This window comes from Triturus cristatus, chromosome 12 (assembly GCF_964204655.1).
Source record: "Triturus cristatus chromosome 12, aTriCri1.1, whole genome shotgun sequence".
Taxonomy (NCBI): Eukaryota; Metazoa; Chordata; class Amphibia; order Caudata; family Salamandridae; genus Triturus; species Triturus cristatus.
Genome location: NC_140595.1, coordinates 208,876,714 through 208,899,661, shown reverse-complemented (window position 1 = coordinate 208,899,661; position 22,948 = coordinate 208,876,714). Strand labels below are relative to the sequence as shown.

The following is a 22,948-nucleotide window of genomic DNA, read 5'->3' as shown; positions in this document are numbered from 1 at the left end:
TGCTATTAAGGCACGTCAGCGGCTCTTCAGGCTTCTCGTCCCTCCCGCCATGGCATGGTCCATGTGTTAATGCTTCTCCACAGACTATACCCAACCATTGCAAATCCCAACCCCAACTATCCCCCCCCCCCCCCCAACCCCCTCCCTCACCACCCTCCCAGGCGTGTCACTTAAGGGCCATCCGCAAAAGCTCCGGCGAGCTAATGTCACTATGGGTCAACCCACTGGGATAAGTGAAAGCTGCAGGGGGTCATGCATCTCTCCCAAGGACCAACTGCAGTCGTGGGGAGACAAGATAAGGTGGGTTCAAAGCTGACTATATGTTAACCTATGGCTTCCACAGGACCATCCGCAGTTGCATCCTCAGCCTCGTTCTCGGGGGTCTTGAGAGCCACAACAAGCCTTTCCCAGGCTCTCGCCCTCTCCAGTGCCTTGTCACTTCCCGTACGATGTGCAATTTGTAACCTAATGACTCCCTCACACTCAGCCCATTTCTGGAAGTCTGCTTTCCACTTAGCAATACTAGGGCCCTTTTTTCACTTTCCAATGTGTGGTGATGCTTCTTTTGGCTAATAGGAATGCCAAATCAATAAATTTACTAGTGATTTTGTTCTTTGAGGTGTGGGGAAACCAATGTAAAATACAGTGTAGGGGTTTAAGTCCCCATCAGTGAGATCCGTCAGTAATGCTGTCACCTCCTCCCAAAAGCTGTCAAGGAATGAGCAGTCCCACAACATATGTTTAAAATCCGCTTTGTCTGCTGAACATCTCGGGCAGGACGCTGACTGGGTCGGGAAATATTCATGTAATCGCGCTGGTGTAAGATATGCCCTGTGTAGGATGTAAAAGTGCACTAACTGAAATCTCGCATTTCTCGTACTCTTCCAGGCTCTCAACGTAAGCCCTAATAACCACAGATAGGTGACACCAACTGTGTATATCCGAAGCAAACTAAACAATTGCAGACGGCACAGTACGATGCAAAATAAAGCTGTTAATTTAATGGAAAACAGTAAATAAAGTAAGTGTGCATTATGATTGATACGATTGCCAGAAAAGCCTATATAAGCAGTCATTAAGCATTGTAATAACTCAAACAACTGTACAGTCTATGTATGATTGATAAACTGCAAAAGTTTAATAAAAACAGATTTAAAAAAAAATCAAGGAGGGGGTTCAATCTGCATTGGAGAGCAATTTGGATGTGTTTGAATTGAAGGAAAAGATTTGGAGCTATCATATTACTCCTCATCCAAGTACTGTGTGTCTTCATAATTTTTGATGAGGGAGGCAAAGCAAGATGCTGGTGACACCTGCGTTTGTTAAAGGTGTGAAAGGTCAATCCCTTGAGTGTGGTATTGACAAAGCAAGAGGCAATTTGAGTTTGTCTCGTGTCACTGGTAAGTCTTTCCATGTTGCTTGTCATAGAGTCAAACGTAAGGTTGTTGGAGTTGGTGATTGGGTGCGTGTTATCAAACCAACTCGACATATCAAAGGCTCTTCTAAATTCTTTTTGCCTTTCTTGGTGGAAAGAGTTACTGATTCTGCTGTTTTATTGAAAAACAAAGGGTGGTGGAACAAGAGTGCAATAGTTGTACTCGAGCCTGGACAGGAGGGTTTCTTTGATCAGGAGAGGTTGGAGAGTGATGGCATGTTGTTTTGTGAGGATGGTGGGAAGATCTTTCGGTGAGTTCCACTGGAAACCCTTGTGACACTGAGAGTTTGATTGGGAGCACTTTGGTTACGGAGAGTGTTGAACGGGTTGGGAATCATTTGGCTGAGTGTGCGGAGGAGGGGGTTTCTGCTGATGGAAATTCCTTTCTTCAAAAGAGGATTGTAAAGATTCCCAAGAAGTTGGAGGATTATATTTTGGTGTAGATTTTAGTTCTGTTAATATATTTTTTAGTTTTGTTAAAAAAAAAAAAAAGGGACATGGTGTGTTTAGACTTCCCTGTCTCAATAAAGTTTAATTCCATGCTATGTCGTGCCATGGTATCCATTGTTACTGTAGAATGGATTGATGTAAAATGGAATGCACCAATGTAATTAGCGGGAACGAGAGAGGTAGAAGCGGTTGGAGTTCGTTGGGGGGCAGGATGTGTTTTCCTGCGCACCAGTGGGTCGTTATATGGCACTTTAAAAAAACTATTTTTATAACTACCGGCTCTTTCGCCTCTTTACAGTGTGTGCATGCGTTTTTGTGTGTGCATATACTTTTGCACGCTCGGTATGCATGTGTTTGTGTACTCCTATGTATTTGTGAGATGTGAATAGGGCAGTCGAGATTCACCTCCAGTGGTCCGAGGGGTTTAGAAAATGTGAACATTCTTTGTAACATTTGGAGGCATCAGTCAAAGTCACAAAGTTTCTAATGTTATGTTAAGTAGAGGGATTCGTTATACAAATGTTTTAGCATATTTTTGATCTCATGATTCTCTGCCGGAGAGAGAATAAAACTGTTGGGGCCAGTAAAACTAGTGTGGTATCCTGGTGAATACTAGACTTCTGCCAGTTCTGGTGAGCAGTAGAAACTATTTTCTTTGATATGTTGCTCTATTATCAGATTGCCAAAGTCAAAATAAATCTACATATGTTGGATTTGGGATTGGAGGATTTGAAAGTTTGTCCAGGGTCCTGGAGCTTCAGGTTTCCAGTAAAAGTTTGTGAACATCAAGTATGGATCAGTACGGAACACTGAAAACTGCTGGTCCGGTTCAGTTCTGAGTCCCAGTGGAGGGTTGGGTATTAAATTGGCACCTCACTGTTCGCTACTAGGGAGTTCCACTTGACTTCATGTGCTTGTATCTCAGTTTCTATGTTTTGTGGCAAAGATTTTCTGTGAACTCGTGAAACTGGGGACACTCATTGGGCTAGCAGAAATCCTATTTTAGGGTCGGAGAAGCACACGTTTTTGACCAATTTATGTTCTGCCATGCAGTTTTTGAAATTTCTCACTCCATTTGTATAGCAGGCATGCATAGATGTTTTTCCAAAGGTGCTGCAGGAAAGAAGTGGGAGATACTAGTTAACATGGGTGTAACTGGAGTGAAGGACCCAAGAGTGTTTCAAATTGTGGCATATCCTTAACACCAGGTTGTTGTGGTACTCCATGAAGAGTACCGTATTTGTGGGTTGCTAAATATCTGGTGGGAGGTTGCAAGGCACCTTGTAATTTTAGGTCCCTATTTACCCATAGGGAGGGTTGCTGTTGCATGCTTTACTTCTATGGTCGTTATGGTATTTTTTATGCCCTATCTTGATTTTCAAGAGAGATGGAAGTTGTGTCTTTGGTTTTATCCTGTATTTAATCAGCAGACGATATTTAGGTTTTCATTTTCCTATTCTGGTCTGTAGTGTGCTCTGTCACCATCATGCACATATGAATTAAACAAAAGACGCTGAACGCAAGGACTGGGAAGAATTGCTGGGCTACATTTTGAAATGTGACGAGTCCTATATTGTGAGAGTGTGCAGTTAATGCAGTTGCTGAGTAAGTAGTTTGCCTGATTGCCATAGCAACCGGACCCAGGAGCCCCTTAATGAAGTCTATTTTGGTACAGCTGAGTTCGGCCCACTTGTTAGCGAGATTGCCATCCTGACTATTAAAATTGTTTTGTGGGCAACTGAAAAGTGTTTGGGTATATCTCTAGCCCATAACTTCTTCCTCAGATGGTGCTCCTGTGTTGGTCCACTCTTCATTTATTGAGCCCTACCAGTGATAGACCTCATTGAGCTGTCCACCTACATAGAGAACAACTTGTGATGATAGTGAGTTTCTGAAATCCATATCCATGATAGTTGTCTATTTTTGTTCATTGCTCAGCATCTTTGTTTCTGGGAAAGTTAGGTTTCATGCCTTATGTGTGCTCCTGACAATTTAGTTGTACAAAGTTTAATGGCAACGTAGTGTGGAAAGTTGCCCCTTGTAATTGCTGCCCAATGCATAAATGTAGACTTACTTTCTCACCTGTTTATTACTCCAAATTTTCCAAAATGCAAGTAGTGGTTTAATAAGTGATTCTGCCTGAGTGCATGGATTTTTGAATTAACTCTGGATGCTCCTTTTCAGGTGCAAAATACTTCTTGGGGACATTCAGAAAGTTGGCCTAGGAATACATTCTGTTTGTTGCTTACCATTGGTTTTGTGGTTTGCAACTCATATTTTCTGCCTTTCTATTTGCTGGCTTTGTTTTAGGCTGTCCAGCTCGGGTTCGTCCCTCCCGTTGCCCATTAATTGTTTTATGTATTCTTCCACAAACTCGTTTTCAGTAAACATGCCTTTAAATCTTGTTCTTATTTTGTCACATTTGCTATGCATTCAGAGACAGGTCAAATGTTACGCTGTGTCCTCCAGGGAGCTTGGTGTTTATTTTTCTTTCTCTGACTTCAAAGTGAGAGGATTTATGTGACAATCCTGCTGTCTCCTAGGGTCTGCTTGAGGAAGGCTTTACGATGTTATTTTTTTTCCTAGCACATAACATTTAAATGTCTATAAATGAACTGTGCTGACCATTAAATCAGTATATCGGGTGATGACATTTCCACATATTGTGTATGCTCTGTATACTTTTATCAGTAAAAGTGTATATGAGTGTAAATATAATGGTGATTTCAATTGAAGATGTGTTGGCTGTAATATTGTATATTCTGCACCACTCTACCCTTCTCTGCACCACTCTACCCTTCTCTGCACCACTCTGCCCTTCTCTGCACCACTCTGCCCTTCTCTGCACCACTCTGCCCTTCTCTGCACCACTCTGCCCTTCTCTGCACCACTCTGCCCTTCTCTGCACCACTCTGCCCTTCTCTGCACCACTCTGCCCTTCTCTGCACCACTCTGCCCTTCTCTGCACCACTCTGCCCTTCTCTGCACCACTCTGCCCTTCTCTGCACCACTCTGCCCTTCTCTGCACCACTCTGCCCTTCTCTGCACCACTCTGCCCTTCTCTGCACCACTCTGCCCTTCTCTGCACCACTCTGCCCTTCTCTGCACCACTCTGCCCTTCTCTGCACCACTCTGCCCTTCTCTGCACCACTCTGCCCTTCTCTGCACCACTCTGCCCTTCTCTGCACCACTCTGCCCTTCTCTGCACCACTCTGCCCTTCTCTGCACCACTCTGCCCTTCTCTGCACCACTCTGCCCTTCTCTGCACCACTCTGCCCTTCTCTGCACCACTCTGCCCTTCTCTGCACCACTCTGCCCTTCTCTGCACCACTCTGCCCTTCTCTGCACCACTCTGCCCTTCTCTGCACCACTCTGCCCTTCTCTGCACCACTCTGCCCTTCTCTGCACCACTCTGCCCTTCTCTGCACCACTCTGCCCTTCTCTGCACCACTCTGCCCTTCTCTGCACCACTCTGCCCTTCTCTGCACCACTCTGCCCTTCTCTGCACCACTCTGCCCTTCTCTGCACCACTCTGCCCTTCTCTGCACCACTCTGCCCTTCTCTGCACCACTCTGCCCTTCTCTGCACCACTCTGCCCTTCTCTGCACCACTCTGCCCTTCTCTGCACCACTCTGCCCTTCTCTGCACCACTCTGCCCTTCTCTGCACCACTCTACCCTTCTCTGCACCACTCTACCCTTCTCTGCACCACTCCACCTCTGCACCACTCTACCCTTCTCTGCACCACTCCACCTCTGCACCACTCTACCCTTCTCTGCACCACTCCACCTCTGCACCACTCTACCCTTCTCTGCACCACTCTACCCTTCTCTGCACCACTCTACCCTTCTCTGCACCACTCTACCCTTCTCTGCACCACTCCACCTCTGCACCACTCTACCCTTCTCTGCACCACTCTACCCTTCTCTGCACCACTCTACCCTTCTCTGCACCACTCCACCTCTGCACCACTCTACCCTTCTCTGCACCACTCTACCCTTCTCTGCACCACTCTACCTCTGCACCACTCCACCTCTGCACCACTCTACCCTTCTCTGCACCACTCTACCCTTCTCTGCACCACTCTACCCTTCTCTGCACCACTCTACCCTTCTCTGCACCACTCCACCTCTGCACCACTCTACCCTTCTCTGCACCACTCTACCCTTCTCTGCACCACTCTACCCTTCTCTGCACCACTCTACCCTTCTCTGCACCACTCTACCCTTCTCTGCACCACTCCACCTCTGCACCACTCCACCTCTGCACCACTCTACCCTTCTCTGCACCACTCCACCTCTGCACCACTCTACCCTTCTCTGCACCACTCTACCCTTCTCTGCACCACTCTACCCTTCTCTGCACCACTCCACCTCTGCACCACTCCACCTCTGCACCACTCTACCCTTCTCTGCACCACTCTACCCTTCTCTGCACCACTCTACCCTTCTCTGCACCACTCTACCCTTCTCTGCACCACTCTACCCTTCTCTGCACCACTCTACCCTTCTCTGCACCACTCCACCTCTGCACCACTCCACCCTTCTCTGCACCACTCTACCCTTCTCTGCACCACTCTACCCTTCTCTGCACCACTCTACCCTTCTCTGCACCACTCTACCCTTCTCTGCACCACTCTACCCTTCTCTGCACCACTCTACCCTTCTCTGCACCACTCTACCCTTCTCTGCACCACTCTACCCTTCTCTGCACCACTCTACCCTTCTCTGCACCACTCTACCCTTCTCTGCACCACTCTACCCTTCTCTGCACCACTCTACCCTTCTCTGCACCACTCTACCCTTCTCTGCACCACTCTACCCTTCTCTGCACCACTCTACCCTTCTCTGCACCACTCTACCCTTCTCTGCACCACTCTACCCTTCTCTGCACCACTCTACCCTTCTCTGCACCACTCTACCCTTCTCTGCACCACTCTACCCTTCTCTGCACCACTCTACCCTTCTCTGCACCACTCTACCCTTCTCTGCACCACTCTACCCTTCTCTGCACCACTCTACCCTTCTCTGCACCACTCTACCCTTCTCTGCACCACTCTACCCTTCTCTGCACCACTCTACCCTTCTCTGCACCACTCTACCCTTCTCTGCACCACTCTACCCTTCTCTGCACCACTCTACCCTTCTCTGCACCACTCTACCCTTCTCTGCACCACTCTACCCTTCTCTGCACCACTCTACCCTTCTCTGCACCACTCTACCCTTCTCTGCACCACTCTACCCTTCTCTGCACCACTCTACCCTTCTCTGCACCACTCTACCCTTCTCTGCACCACTCTACCCTTCTCTGCACCACTCTACCCTTCTCTGCACCACTCTACCCTTCTCTGCACCACTCTACCCTTCTCTGCACCACTCTACCCTTCTCTGCACCACTCTACCCTTCTCTGCACCACTCTACCCTTCTCTCTGCACCACTCTACCCTTCTCTCTGCACCACTCTACCCTTCTCTCTGCACCACTCTACCCTTCTCTCTGCACCACTCTACCCTTCTCTCTGCACCACTCTACCCTTCTCTCTGCACCACTCTACCCTTCTCTGCACCACTCTACCCTTCTCTGCACCACTCTACCCTTCTCTGCACCACTCTACCCTTCTCTGCACCACTCTACCCTTCTCTGCACCACTCTACCCTTCTCTGCACCACTCTACCCTTCTCTGCACCACTCTACCCTTCTCTGCACCACTCTACCCTTCTCTGCACCACTCTACCCTTCTCTGCACCACTCTACCCTTCTCTGCACCACTCTACCCTTCTCTGCACCACTCTACCCTTCTCTGCACCACTCTACCCTTCTCTGCACCACTCTACCCTTCTCTGCACCACTCTACCCTTCTCTGCACCACTCCACCCTTCTCTGCACCACTCCACCCTACTCCACTCTATACCTGTGCAGTGTACCTCACTCTACTCTACTATGCACCACTGCACTTTTCGCCCTTGCATTTGGCAACACTCCTTTCTGCTCCACCCTACTTGGCAACACTGCACTGTATGATACTGCACATTACGCCAGTGCCTTCTTCTCTGTACCACTCCGCTGTACCCCAGTGCACTCTGTGCCACTACTCTGCACCACTAGGCTGTACACCTTTGTAGTCTGCCACTGCACTCTATGACTCTCTATTCTGCGTCACTGCACTTTACGCCACTCTATTCTATGCCTCTGCATTCTTCGACAGTACACTCTGCAACACTGCACTCTCTGCCACACTCCACTGAACTCTACACCGCTGGACTCAGCGTCGCTTCACTCTACGCCACTGCACTCTGCCAATTGACTCTAAGCCACTTTAATCTGCTGTGCACCACTGCACTCAACAACACTCTCATTCTACGCCTCTTCACTCTGAAACAATCTACTATGTCTTTGCAGTCTATGCCACTCTATTCCACTGTGCGCCACTTCATTCTGCGTCATTGCACTCTACGTCCCTGCACTCAAAACCATTACAGTGTATGCCACTGCACTCCATGCCTAGCTACTCTGCACCACGGCACAGTACACTATTATACTTTATTTAACTGCACTCTGCCACTGCACTCTGCCACTGCACTCTGCCACTGCACTCTGCCACTGCACTCTGCCACTGCACTCTGCCACTGCACTCTGCCACTGCACTCTGCCACTGCACTCTGCCACTGCACTCTGCCACTGCACTCTGCTCTACGCCACTGCTCTTAACACCACCCTACTGCACTCTGCCACCTCACTCAATGCCTTTCTACTCTGCACCACTCTACTCAATGCCAGTGCACTCTACCCCACTCTACTATGCACAGCTGCACCGCTGTAGGGCCCTGCACCACTCCACGGCCCTGCACCGCTCCACGGCCCTGCACTCGGGCACTCTTCTCTGCATGAATGCTTTCTGGCACTCTACTCTGCATGAATACTTTCTGGCACTCTACTCTGCATGAATGCTTTCTGGCACTCTACTCTGCATGACTGCACTCTGTGCCACTCCACTCTGCATGGCTGCACTCTGTGCCACTCCACTCTGCATGGCTGCACTCTGTTCCACTCCACTCTGCATGGCTGCACTCTGTGCCACTCCACTCTGCATGGCTGCACTCTGTGCCACTCCACTCTGCATGGCTGCTCTCTGTGCCTCTCCACTCTGCATGGCTGCACTCTGTGCCACTCCACTCTGCATGACGGCACTCTGTGCCACTCCACTCTACCCTGAAGCACTCCACTCCTCCACTTTACCCTGCACCACTACACTACTCCACTTTACACTGCACCACTTCCATCTATTCCACTCTACACCTCTGCCCTGCACCACTCCACTCTATGCCACTATACGCCACTGTACTCTACTGTGAACCAGTCCACACCATCGCACTCTACGCCACTGCAATCTACTCTGAACCGCTCTACCCTATGCCTCTGCACTCAACGCCAATCTACTCTGCACCACAGTACTTTATGCCACTTCACTCTAGCCTCCTCTACTCTACTCTACGACACTCCACGGCACAATACTCCACTATATGATGATCTACTCCATTAAACTCTGCTCCACTGACACTCTTCCCCACTCCATGCAACTCTTCTCTACAGCACTCTTATGTTATCTGAACCTTATATAGCGCAGTGAATCGCCCCCACAGAGGCATCTCGGGGCTGAAGCTCAGTCCTAGAGGAGAAAGGAAAAAAATAAATCTGGTTGACAGAGCCAGGTTTTAAGTATCTTTTTGAAGCAAGCAAAATCAGAGCAGACTCGAATGTGAGGCTGAAGCCTGCTCCAAAGTAAAGGGTACAGATATAAGAAGGATCGACTGCCATGTCTGACTGTGCGAATACGGCGTGGGCAGAGCAAGAATTGATCCTTGGATCTCCAATTTCTGGTGGTCCGATAGTTTGAGAGGTTGTTTTGAAGATATGTCAGCCCTTTACCTGAAAGAGATCTATGTACCAGGCACAGAAGCTTGAAAATAACTTGCTTCCTGTTAGAAATGGGGGTCTCTAGTTGGCACTGGCTTGCACCTTTGTCCAAGTCGGGGCCCTTCTTCCCAGTCAGGATAAGGGAGTTACACTCCTAAAATAACCCCTGCTCACCTCTTTGGTAGCTGGGCACGAGCAGTCAGGCTCATCTTAGAGGCAGTATGTAAAGCATTTGCACATAACCAACAGTAATACAGTGTAGGCACTACAAAATGACACCACACAAGTTTAGAAAAATATCGATTATTTTTATATACTTAAGACAAGACCAAAAACAATACAAATCCACAATACTCTATTCAGAAATATTCAGTTATCAAAATAACCTTGAAAAACAGTTCCTTGATTACGATCGCTACGTCCGGGGCTATCACGGCGTCGTGAACAAACAAATCCAAACCGTTCTGGCTGTCTGCAGCATCGCAGGCCAGCTACGGTGTCGGGACGACCCGCAAAACAGTACCTTCAGAGATGCAGGGCGTTGGCGACCTCTCGTTGAGCTCCCAAAAGCATGGCGTAGGTTCCGGAGGTCAGTGCAGGAGTCCTCGGGACCTTGAAGTCACACGCATTGCAGATTGAACTCCTCGCGGTTGAAGTCAGGAGTGCTGGCGTCAGCAGGCGACGGGTGCTGCGGTGCGAGGTGAAGCGCTGCGTCAGCGTGCTCGGGTCGCGGTGCGAGCAGCGCCTCTGCGGCATCAGATGGCGTAGTTGGTGAGACCAGGGTCACGTTGCGAAGTGAATGCGGTGCTCGTTGCGATGCTGGTAGGTCACGGTTCAAGCAGTGGTGTAGTCGTTGCTGAAGCTCTGAAGTCGGCTGACGAACTGGAGTCGATGGCGTCGGTAGGCCATGGCTGTGGTGCGGAATAGGGCGGTGCGTCGTGTAACCTTCTGAGCGGTACCCTCAAACTACCGTGTTAGCAGCTGCGTCGATTTCGGCGTGGAGTGACGTCGGGGATACCAAGGCGCGACGTCGGGGATACCAAGGCGGCGGCGTGAAGCGAGGCGATGCGGAGTGCGGTGCCCACAGGTTACGGTGCGAGCAGCAGCTCAGTGGCGGCGTCAGCAGGCGACGTTGAGACCAGGGTCGCAGTGCAGCGTTGCGGCGGTGCCCTCTTCAGTGCCTTCAGGACACGGAGTCGGCAGTGGCGTTCTAGGCGGCATCAGGTTGCTTTTTTCTTCTGTTGCAGCACAAAACACACAGTTCCCAGTGCTGAGGGCAGGAGAGCTTGAAGTCTTTGCTGTTCCTGAGACTTCTTGAACAGGGGGCAAGCTCTACCTCAAGCCCTTGGAGAAACTCACAAAAGAAGATTTCAGAAAGTTCAGTCCAGTCCTTTCACTGTCCAATACAGAAGCAGCTACTGCAGGCCAACACAGCAAAGCACACAGCAAAGTGGTAGTTCCTCCTCACAGCTTCTCCAGCTCTTGTTCTTGGCAGTCTTCTTGGTCCAAAAGAGTTCTAAAGTTTAGGGGTTTGGGACCCACTTTTACTAGCCCAAAATCCTTTGTCCTCTCAGGCAGAGTGTGTCTGTGTCCATCCAGAACCAGTTCTGACCTCTCTGATGCAGCTTCCTGGCAGGAGGTGGAGACAACATTGTCAGAGGCAGACGGGGCCTATTCAGGTGCAAGTGAAAACTCCTCCCTCTACTCTGAATGCAGCCAAGGTCTATTCAGCCCAGCCCTGACTCATTCAGGAAAGGAGGACACACATCAACCCGCCGGTGGCCGTCTGTAATAAAAGAGACGCTCTTGTGATTTGGCACCCAATGATGACCCCCAACTACCACCATTTTAACTGACTTTTTAGTGTGTTATTTTACCTTAGCCTACATATATGAGACAGTCCTGCATATGCCTGCTTCTGTCTTGTAATCTTGTCTTCTTTTATTGAGAGCTGTCATGGAGTAGAACAGTACAATTATATTATAAGTGCTTACTATTGGCTTTGACATGGTTTCATGTAATCTTTTTCCCTTGGCTTTGCCTTGCTGCAGTTTGTGTGCTCAGCAGTGCTTGTAAGTTGTTTGGGGGTTCATTATTGGCTTTGACATGGTCTCATGTCATCTTGCTTTCTGACTTTGCCTTGCTTCTGCGTGCTCAGAATTATGAGTTCTTACTATTGGCTTTGACACGGCCTCATGTCTAACTTTGCCTTGCTTCTGCCTACACAGCAGTGCTTGCTATTCATAATTCAAGGTCTTTCTGCTCCTCACTTGTTTTTCGCACCTCACTGACCAGAGTGAACTGGATATTATCTGTGGAATGTACAAACTCTGTCTCCGAGTCAAAAAACAGAGGCTTGGCCAGCCACTGTCTTGGCCTTGACGCAGACTGGTACAGCCTGTTCGGTTTTTTCTAATGAGAAAGGGGCAGGGATTTCTAGAAACTTTGCCTAACGTTGAATAATGATATTTAAGCTGGAAGCTTTCGTAGGTCAGGTGGAAGTTCACCACAGAATAGACGTATTGCTGTGGAATGGTGACGGAACTTGAGTCCTGACTGACACGCCTACCTGGGCTGTTGAAAGGGCTTCCCCAGCTAAAGAGCGGGCAAGGATGTTGCAAGATCAGTCGATGAGGTGTTCCTAACCACTCTTTCTCTCTTTCTGTCTCTTGTATATATTTTCTACTCTTTGCCATCTGTATATATTGCATTCTATTTAAATTGTTCATTTAATTATTCATTTGACATCTGAGAATCTGCATTTACTGATCTATTTGGCTTACTTTTTTTGAACATTGCATTAATCAATAGTTTACTTTGAGTCTGCCATAATTGATATATTCGGCCTGTCTTTTTAAAATGTTGTATTAGACTTGTGAGTGTTATTTTAAATGCGCCAGAATTTGTTTTTCTTGCTTTGCCTTGCCTAAAGGGAGTTCTGTGTCCTTTCCTCGTCTTTAGGAAGTGCTATTCAAAGTGTATTTTTAAAAGTGCAGTTGTATATCTGAAAGAAACACGTTAGTTAGATTCCTTACCTTTGAATATCCCCAGGCGTCAGGCTGGATCCGGAAAGATTTTATTCAGCAATACCCTTGCGCGTCACTAGGCGTCTGCGGCTCTGCGTCTGGCGTCGTGATCGCCGGGATGACGTCGTCGGAGTACTTGGATGCTGCCCCCGCGCGCTGACTTCAGTTCTTCTTTTTTTCCGCGCCAGTAAGCGCAGATTCGGGAAGAGCATACCCTTTTAGTCACTTTTTGACTAAACTTTTTTGGTTCCTATTTCGAGTCACCCTCGACTCCTGGTGCCGGTAGGGATGCCTGAGTTTAAGCCGTGCGACGCCTGTCACCGCTTGATGTTGGTCACGGATCATCACCGTCGGTGTCTCTACTGCCTTGGGGCCGACCACGATGCTGAGTCGTGCTTCGACTGCCGGGCCTTGACCTCGAAGGCTAGGCGGGAGCGGTCCCGTAAGCTGCTCGAGATCCGGCAGTCTGCTCCGCGCCGCTTGAGGTCCCGGTCGAGGAGGAGGTCGAGGAACTGGTCGCGGAGCCGCAGCCATCACCGCTCGTCGGGGTCCAAGTCCTCACACTCCGGTAAGTCGAGGCACAGCAAGAAGTGGAAGAGACGACATCGCTCTTCTGACTCCCCTTGCCAGTTGCGCGACTCGGCTGAGGGTTCGGGTGGCAAGAGTCGCGTCCGGTCCCATACCCTTCGGTCTCTGGGCCCGACGTAACTCCGACGGAGATCTGAGACTTCCTTGTGGCCATGAGGAGCCTCGCTCTGCCGTCGAGGCCTGCCGGTGCGCCTTCGGGCCCCGCAGGTCCGACTGGGGGGCCTAGCTAGCCGGCAGCCCCTGCGCCGTCGTCGACTTCGGTCCCGACACCGCAGGCCCCCTGGGGATCCAGGCCTGGATCCCGGTCGACCTTACGACCCCTCCGCCGACGCAGACCCCTTCGGTGCTGCCCCCTGTGCCGTCTTCGGACGACGCTGTCCCCAGGTTTAGTCCCGGTCCGGGCCCGGCGTCGACGCGGTGCCGCCCAGCGCCGTATCCGGCACCGATGGATGACAGAATCATCTACCGCCTGGCTCCGACCTTTCCGCCTGTCTACCAGGAGTCGGATGACGGGGACGACTGGGAGGGGTCTGAGGACCCTCTGGCACAGCAGTGCCAGTTATCTCAGGACTGGGCAGAAGAGCTGGGGGATGCCAGTGATCTTGATACCTCCCCTGACACTGGCTTCATCTCTCCTCCTTCCGTGGCTACGGAGGAGGGTGCTACCTATTCTGTGGTGCTGCGCAGGGCTGCCGAGGCTCTTCAGCTAGAGCTCCCTGCAGTGGCCGTGAGGACTAACCACCTCACTGAAGTGCTTAAACCGCCGGTAAGCTCCTCGGAGCCTCTGCTGCAGTTCAATGAATCACTGACGGACGTTCTGATGGGCACCTGGTCCTAGCCCTCCGCAGTCCCTCCTGTGGACCGGAACGTGACCCGGCGCCACCGCCCTGCACCGGGCAACCCCAGCTTTCTGTCGGTGCACCCCACGCCTGAGAGCCTGGTTATCCAGGCCTCTACCTCCCAGACCGCCTTCCCGTCCGGTTGGGAAGAAACTGTTCTCCTCTCTTAGTTTGGGGTTGCGGTCTATCAACACCGCGTGCCTTTTGGACCGTTACACCCACTCCTTGTGGGATACGGTGGTAGACGTGCTGCCCCAGTGTCCGGAAGAGGCCCAGACACGGCTCGCCCAGGTTCTTGCCGAGGGGCGGGATGCGGCACGGTACTCGATACGATGTGGGCTTGACACAACAGACTCGCTAAATAGGGCAATTGCGACCACAGTGGCGATTCGTCAGGCTGAGGTCCACGAATTTCTCCGGGGATGTTCAGAGCACCCTCATGGACATGCCCTTCGATGGCCGTCACCTCTTTGGCGACAAAGCGGATAGTGCGCTGGAGCGCTTTAAGGACTCCAGGGCTACGGCCAAGTCCTTGGGCCTCTCGGCTCCGCGCCCGCAAACTTCTGCTTTTCGTCCCTTTTGTGGCCAAGGAAGGGGCGCCCCCACACGTCCGTCTAGCCACAGGCTGCAGAACCAGCCTCAACGCAGTCGCGGACGTGGATTCCACCGAGGCGGAGCGGGGGGACAGAGAGCTGGTCAGCCCACATCTACCCCAGCAGCATCTGCCTCAAAGCCTTCCTAGTCCGAGCTTTCAGGCCCATTCCACGCTAGTGGGAGGCAGAGATCGCCATCACCTGCTCCACTGGCGTACCATCACATCGGACAGGTGGGTGCTGCAAATCGTCCGAAGGGGCTACTCCCTCCCCTTCGAGGCGACCCCTCCAGCCATGCCACCGCAGTACCACCGCATGTCAGGGGATCACTTGCAACTTCTGCAGGAGGAAGTTACGACCCTCTTGGACAAGGGGGCCATCGAGCGCGTTCCTGGCACAGATGTAGGTCGGAGTTGTTATTCTCACTACTTTCTGGTTCCCAAGAAGGGCAAAGGGGGCCTACGCCCTATCTTGGACCTCAGGAGCATCAACGCCTTCCTCCGGAAGGAGAAGTTCAAGATGCTCACCTTCGCTCAGGTTCTGGCTGCCCTAGACCCTGGAGACTGGATGGTAGCGTTGGACTTGCAGGACGCTTATTTCCACATCCCCATCCTGCCGACCGACCGGTGTTACCTGCGGTTCACGGTAGGCCACGAGCACTTTCAGTTTACTGTGCTCGCCTTCGGCCTCACAAGTGCCCCTCTGGTGTTCACAAAAGTGATGGCGGTGGTCGCAGCTCATCTGCGCAGATTAGGGGTTCCAGTCTTCCCCTATCTCGACGACTGGTTGTCGAAGGCGGGCTCGCCCCCGGCGGTCGTCTCCCACCTCCAGACTACAGCCGACCTCCTGCCTTTGCTGGGGCTTTCCATCAACGTTCCGAAGTCTCATCGGAGTCCCTCCCAGAAGCTCCTTTTCATCGGAGCGGTTCTGGACTCTGCGCAGTTCCGGGTCTATCCTCCGGAACAGCGGGTTCGGGATATTCAGGCTCTGATTCTGATCTTTCAGCCTTTATCCCGGGTTTCGGTCAGGTTGGTGCTGCGGCTACTGGGTCTGATGGCCTCCTGCATCCTGCTGGTACATCACGCCAGGTGGCGGATGCGGGCTCTGCAGTGGGACCTGAAGTTTCAGTTTGCCCAGCATCGGGGCAACCTGTCCGACCATGTCTTGATCTCAGAGGGCACTGCAAGACAGTTGCAGTGGTGGGTCACGGACCGCGATTGAGTCAGTGGCAGATCCCTCTCCCTACCCCAACGGAGCACGTAGTGGTGACGGATGCGTCCCTCCTGGGATTGGGGGGCCACATGGGAGAGGCGGGGATCAGAGGCCTCTGGTCTCCGGCGGATTCCCGGCTCCATATCAACCTTCTGGAGCTGCGGGTTATCCGACTTGCACTGAAGGCATTCCTTCCCTCTGTCCGGGGAAGTGTAATGCAGGTGTTCACGGACAACACCACCGCCATGTGGTATTGCAACAAACAGGGCGGGGTGGGGTTGTGGACCCTTTATCAGGAGGCTCTGCGCCTCTGGACATGGCTGGAACATCAGGGCATCACCCTGGTGGTTCATCGCCTGGCGGGCTCTCTGAACGCCAGGGCGGACGAACTCAGCCGCCGGTGCATGATGGATCACGAATGGCATCTGAACTCGGACGTGGCGCAAGGACTCTTTCGGCAGTGGGGAGAGCCTTGGTTAGATCTATTTGCCACTGAAGAGAACGCGCAGTGTCATCAGTTCTGCGCGTTGGAATTTCCAAGGCGGCACTTGCTCGGAGACGCTTTTCGTTGCGAGTGGAGTTGCGGTCTGTTGTACGCTTTTCCGCCTATACCACTTCTGCCCAGAGTGCTGAAGAAGCTCAGGCGGGACCAGGGCCCAAGTCCTCCTTGTGGCTCCGGATTGGGCACGAAGATACTGGTATCCCGAGCTACTCAGTCTATCAATCGATCCCCTGATTCGACTGCCTCTTCAGGAGGACCTTCTGTCGCAGCAGCAGGGGACTGTCCTCCTCCCGAACCTGTCCAGCCTCCACCTCCATGCGTGGAGATTGAGCAGCGACAGTTGATGCCATTTGACTTGCCTCCTGAAGTCTGTGTTGTCATTCTGGCAGCCAGGCGTCCCTCCACTAAAATGATATCCGCCTGCAGGTGGAACAAATTTGTGGCATGGTGCACAGCCAAGGCTGTATCCCCTTTCCGCCCCTCTTTCTGAGGTTCTCCTCTTTCTTCTTTCCCTGGCCCAGCAGGGCTCTGCTCTGGGCACCCTCAAGGGATATCTTTCAGTTATTTCTGCTTTCTTATGGCTTCCTGATCAGCCTTCTCTTTTCAAATCCCCTGTTGTTGCTCGATTCTTTAAAGGCATTACTCATATGTTTCCTCCTGTCCCTTTTGTAATGCCTCAGTGGGATTTGAACCTAGTGTTAACCTATCTGATGTGCGCTCCCTTTGAGCCACTTCATAATTGTCCTCTTCTGACTATTAAGACTGCCTTCCTGGTTGCCATCACCTCTGCTAGATGGGTGAGTGAGCTCCAGGCTCTGTCTTCTAAGCCTCCTTTCCCTTCTGTCCATCCGGACAAGGTTGTGCTCAGGACTCGTCCTTCCTTTCTCCCTAAGGTGGTAACTGCTTTCACATCGGCCAGTCTGTTACACCGCCCACCTTCTTTCCACCTCCGCATCCCTCGAAAGAGAAAGCGAGGCTCCACCGTCTGGACCCAAAACGAGCGCTGTCCTTCTATCTGGACCGCACGAAACAGTTCCGGGTGGACGACCAACTCTTTGTTGGCTACGTGGGCGCTAAGAAGGGGCGGGCAGTGCACAAGCGAACCATCTCTCGGTGGGTTGTTTTATGCATTAAGGCCTGTTATTCCTTGGCTAAGAAGGAACCTCCTGAGGGGCTGAGGGCCCATTCCACTCTGGCCACAGCGGCTACTACTGCCTTGGGACGGGGAATCCCTCTGCAGGACATTTGTCAGGCAGCTACGTGGGACTCGCTGCAAACGTTTGCCAAGCATTGCTGCCTGGACAGCCAAGTCCGGAGAGATGTCTTCTTTGGCCGTTCCGTTCTCCAGGACTTCCTGGTGTGATCTTGGTTTGCAGACCCACCACCGGGGTTGGTATTGCTGGGGTATCTATTCTAAGGTAAGGAATCTAACTAACGTGTTTCTTTCAGATGAACAAGTTACTTACCTTCGGTAACGATATATCTGTAAGAAACATTAGTTAGTTAGATTCCTTACCGCCCCACCCATCCTTCCCATTCTGCGAACTGATATCTAGGGTTAAGGACATCTCTTTCAGGGCCCTAGATTTTTTGCACCGGTGTCGGTCTCTTGCATGGCTCTGCGTTCCTGGCGCGGAAAACTATGTACAAGAACTGACGTCAGCGCGCGAGGGCGGCGTTTAAGTACTCAGACGTCATCCCAGCGATGCCAACGACGGACGCGGAGCCGCAGACGACGCCAAGCGACGCGCAAGGGTATTGCTGACAAATATTTCCGGATCCAGCCTGACGCCTGGGGATATTCTAAGGTAAGGAATCTAACTAACTAATGTTTCTTACAGATATATCGTTACCGAAGGTAAGTAACTTGTTCATTTGCCTCCCAGAAAGGGAGTACAGGGGTTGGGTGTGTTCTTTTAGTGACAAGCAGATTCATTACACCGTCTGAGAGAATGCACCTCCCCAACCCCTGTCACTCCAAAGCCAGACAGTCAATACACATCCTAGCAGAGGCACACAGGATGGCTAAGCAAGGAAATGCCTACTTTCTAAAAGTGGTATTTTCAAACACAGAATGTAAAAGTCACCTTTACTAAAAGATGCATCTTTAGATTCTGAGTTCAGGCATACTAAACTTTATTTCTCTACCTTGTTCCCAGGGCCAGGTATGTTTAAAAGATGTTATAAACAAACTCCCCAATCTGTTCTATGGGTACAGGTAGCCTTGCAATAGCGAAAAGCGAAATTTTCAGTAATTCACTATCCGGACATGCCACACACACCAGGGCATGTCCTACCTTTCATAAACACTGCACCCTGCCCACAGGGGTACCTTGGGCCTACCTTAGGGGTTTAGGGGTAACTGATATGTAAGAAAAGGGAATGTTAGGGCTTGGCAAGTGGGTACACTTGCCAAGTATAAATGGCAGTTCCACACTGCACACAGGCTCTGCAATGGCAGGCCAGAGTTACATTTGCAGGCTGTTTGTGTGGGTGGCACAATCCAGTGCTGCAGCCCACTACAGCATTTGATTTACAGGCCCTGGCACACTCGGTGCACCTTACTAGGGACTGACACGTAAATCAAATATGCCAATCATGGAAACACCAATCCATACCATAGTCACTTTAGCACAGATCTGCAGTGATAAAGTGCCCAGAGTCCTAAATCCAACCACAGCAGGTCAGGAAAAAAATAGGAGGAAGCAGCAAAAAGAATGGGGATAACCCTGCAAAAAGGGCCATCTCCAACACTTCCTAATAGAAGGCCAGTGCAGTGATCTAAGCGTAGGTTCAGAAGTTTGGGGATATGCTAGGCTGCAGTGTTCTGAACTACTTCTAGTCTATTCAGGAGAGAATCCTTAGCTACTGCCATTAGGGCATTTCCATAATCTCTACTCCACTGTATGCCATTCTACTACACTACCACTTTCTACGCAACTCCCTCTATGCCACGCCATGCCACTTTACTCCACTCCACTCTCACAATATTCTCTGCTTTACGCCACTCTACAACACTATGCAACACCCTCTAGGCCACTCCACTCTACACCACTCCACGACCATCTGTGCCACTCCACTTCACAACACTCTACACTCAACTCTACACCCTTCCACTCTACGACACTCTACTCCCTCCATGTTACTCCACAACACTGTAAGCTAATTCATGACACTTCAATTCACTCCTCTCCACACCACTCAGCTCTATTGTATTGCATTCAATAACACCCCACTTTCCTTTACCCCACTAACTTTTAACCATGCTAAACGTCAGCAACTCTGATGTACAACATTGCGAAAACATATTGGAAAATCCAATGGCTCATGTAAGCGAGACCTATTGGCTTTACCAATGCTTGTTCTGGGCTACCGTCTGAGTGGAAAGCTCTTTATATGACTTAGTATGTCTTTGTCACAAATCAAAGTATCTAATTCTCAAATGTAATGTGTCTTCCAAAGGTTCAAAAATGGCAGATCGTTCAACCGAAGACTTAACATTTCACACATTGATCAAGAAGGTGATGGATACAGATGCAAATGTGTCTGTCGTCAGACCGACCACCAGAAGTCGGTAAGAAGTAATTTAAATGTTTATTTTATTGTTGCAGTATGTTTGCACCAGTCACCTAAAACATGAATGGGAATTTCTCTTCGCAAAATTGTCTTAATTCTTGGGCAGGGCTTCCTCTTCATTCAGGTTTGTGAACGACTTGATAAGTGCTCTACCATTAGCTTGCCAAAACGTTATAGTAGGTGTAAAACAAAAAGGCAATTACAGTATCAATTTTAGGTATGTCGTTTTGAAATGTATGCTATATCCACTTGTCTACAGTCACTGTCTTACTTGGCCTATTCATATCTTTCTGTTTACCTGGATGCACATAGGATCACTCAAACAGCTCCTCCCTTCTCTTTCACTGCACTGCACATTACAAATAAAGTGAATGTCACCCTCTGATTGGGGCATTCCTGATCTTTTAAAGAATGCTTTTGTCTGCGTCCACTTCTGAAAATACCCAAAAGGAGGTCCCCCAAGATCAGATTGATTACAGGGCCATCCATAACTTCTCCATCCAAATCACGATTCTGAAAAAGGTGGCGTTGACACAATCCAAGAGTTAAGAATACTTGGATTTAAACCTTCTCCTCGATGATAACTAGCTCATGTTTAGAGCTGTTAGTGGCATGGAAACCGCCACAGCATATATAAGGCAAGCACTCACTCCTTTAATGGATGAAGATAAGAACATATACTAGAAATGTGGGTATAAATGGTAGGCGCTACTGCATCCAGCACCTAGTTGTTTTTATACCTCCTACTGCAAACAAAACAAAATCAGTGCCAGGACAGCTAAATGTTGCACATGTTCAGTATCCTTGATGTCCCTGGAGGGATACCCATATCCTCCCTCTTGTTTAACATGTTTATAGTACCCTGGCTTCTCAAGTGGTATCAAGTGCATGTAGATGAGCTTGTTTCTGGCTTGAAAATAACCCAAATACCACTAATAACATTACATTTTAGGCCCCATACACCACTATTTCGGTGTTCCACCTTACCGTACCACATTATAGTTGTAGTGAAAAAGATTGCCTAATAATAAGAGAGGAAATTCATATAAAATAACCAGGGTATGTAAAAATGCAAAGCCTTTACTGTTAGTGTAAGTACACTAAGGAAATAAAAGCAGGGCTAGAATTGACTTATAACCACTTTCTTCTCTGATAGTGAGCTGTGACCATATATTCTGGAATTATTTCAAGCAAAAATGGTATTTGGAAGAAATATTAGCAGCGATTGACTGGATTACCCTACCCGTAATTGCTGAGGTAATACTGATGGCTAGTCCTGTGCAGCATATTTTTCCGCTGCTGTCTAAGAATGGGCAGTATAGCACAGCAATGGCAGTATAGCTCAGTGATAGCAGTACGATGGGCTCCTCCTTAGGTTTAGACACAGCAATATTGGTTGCATAAAACTTGGTGTCTCTCTGCCATAGATAAGCTTGTAGCAGCTGAGAGTGGCCTGTGCCAACTTTATCATGGACTGGAAATTTCCTTGCTAGCAAAAGGCAGTGCAAGTTGTTTCCCTGGGGATAAGATGATTGCTACACAGTGCTTGGAGGAAAGTGTTGTGTATTATCGGGACCTTGGGTTGGCATCCTGTGTGTATATGTGTTTTATTGTGTATGTAGTACATGCGCAGTAGTTTTAGTGACTGAGCCCGAGTACTGAAGCCAATAAGATCTATTTTAAATGTTCCAGGCATGACATGACACAAGATGAAGGGTGAGACTAGGTTCCTCAGAAAGTGCAAGTACATTGTCTGCTTTCCTAAGGATGGATATCCACACAGCTGGGACACTTAACTTTAGAAGTTGTATGAGGACTTTAGTTGAGAAGGGGCTGCTGATCAAGTCTTCTGGATCACTGTCATTTGTTTGAAGATGGAGTTAGTTATGGATTCCAGTTTTCAGTTGAGCTGGGTGAAGAGGGTTTTAGGTCAGGTCTGCCTTTTGTCTGCCCTGGGCTGATGACAGCCAGGTGTAGAAAACATACTTCAGTATACTTACTTTGTGGGTGTTTCAGTCTGGAGGCTGCCCCAGTGCTACCTATTATGAGATGCATTACTGTACACAAAAGGTGATGTATAGCCACTTGAAAAGAGAATCATTATAAAGTAGGATGTAAAGTTGGAGACAGAGGATGCACATGGGTCCTAAACCATTCCACGTGTTCCAATTCAAACTACTTCATGGCCAAGGAAGTTAGTGCTCCTCTAAGTGCTCAAAGGAATTCTGTGTTATCAGACCTACTTTTTGCCAAACAGTCATTCTACTAGAGGTGAAGGGACATTACCTCAAGTCTGCACGTTCTGCTGAAGGAGCAGGCATCTTCCTGAAGTGCCTGTCTTCTTGCTGAGAGACTGAAGCAGTCCAGCCTGGCTATGCAGGAGGAGAGACTGTTCAGAAGGAATGACTCCGAGCATGTCCAAGGGACTGAGATACATCCATCGAGAGCTAACTACTTTAGAAGTAAGTTGGTACGACCCACGCTGCAGAGGTCTGGAGCACTGGATCTTTCATGGATTCACAAGCTTGAATAATTTCCCGAAGTTGAAGTTATTTGTCCCTCTGTAACTTTAAAATATTAAGAGAAGGCACTGACTGCTGAGAAGGCCGTAGACAGTGTTTATTTTGTTAGCACATCCAACTCATTCTAAAGGGTCAAACTTCGGCCAGTAAGGTGAAAGTGCTTCCAGCCTCATCCCTCCCAGAAGTCTTCATTCCTTCAGATTTCTACTTCATGCCATGTTGAAGGGGAGTTCCAGCACTTTGCTTTTATATGTAACAATTTTTTTATCATACTTTCATCAAACATTTTATGG

At 49.7% G+C, this 22,948-nt stretch overlaps 1 protein-coding gene across 7 annotated transcripts in view; it reads left to right on the top strand.

Annotated features, from left to right (window-relative positions):
- Window positions 1-22,948, top strand: part of CENPT (centromere protein T) — a 1,095,738-nt gene that overhangs the window by 69,505 nt on the left and 1,003,285 nt on the right. For 6 of the 7 annotated variants that reach the window (XM_085638668.1, XM_085638667.1, XM_085638665.1 and 3 more), the window contains exon 2: window positions 20,020-20,131. In XM_085638668.1, the coding sequence (XP_085494794.1) occupies window positions 20,028-20,131 (104 nt within the window). In that variant the 5' untranslated portion in view covers window positions 20,020-20,027. Of the gene's footprint in view, window positions 1-888; window positions 1,022-20,019; window positions 20,132-22,948 lie in introns of all 7 variants that reach the window. The other variant, XM_085638666.1, reaches the window with a different exon arrangement.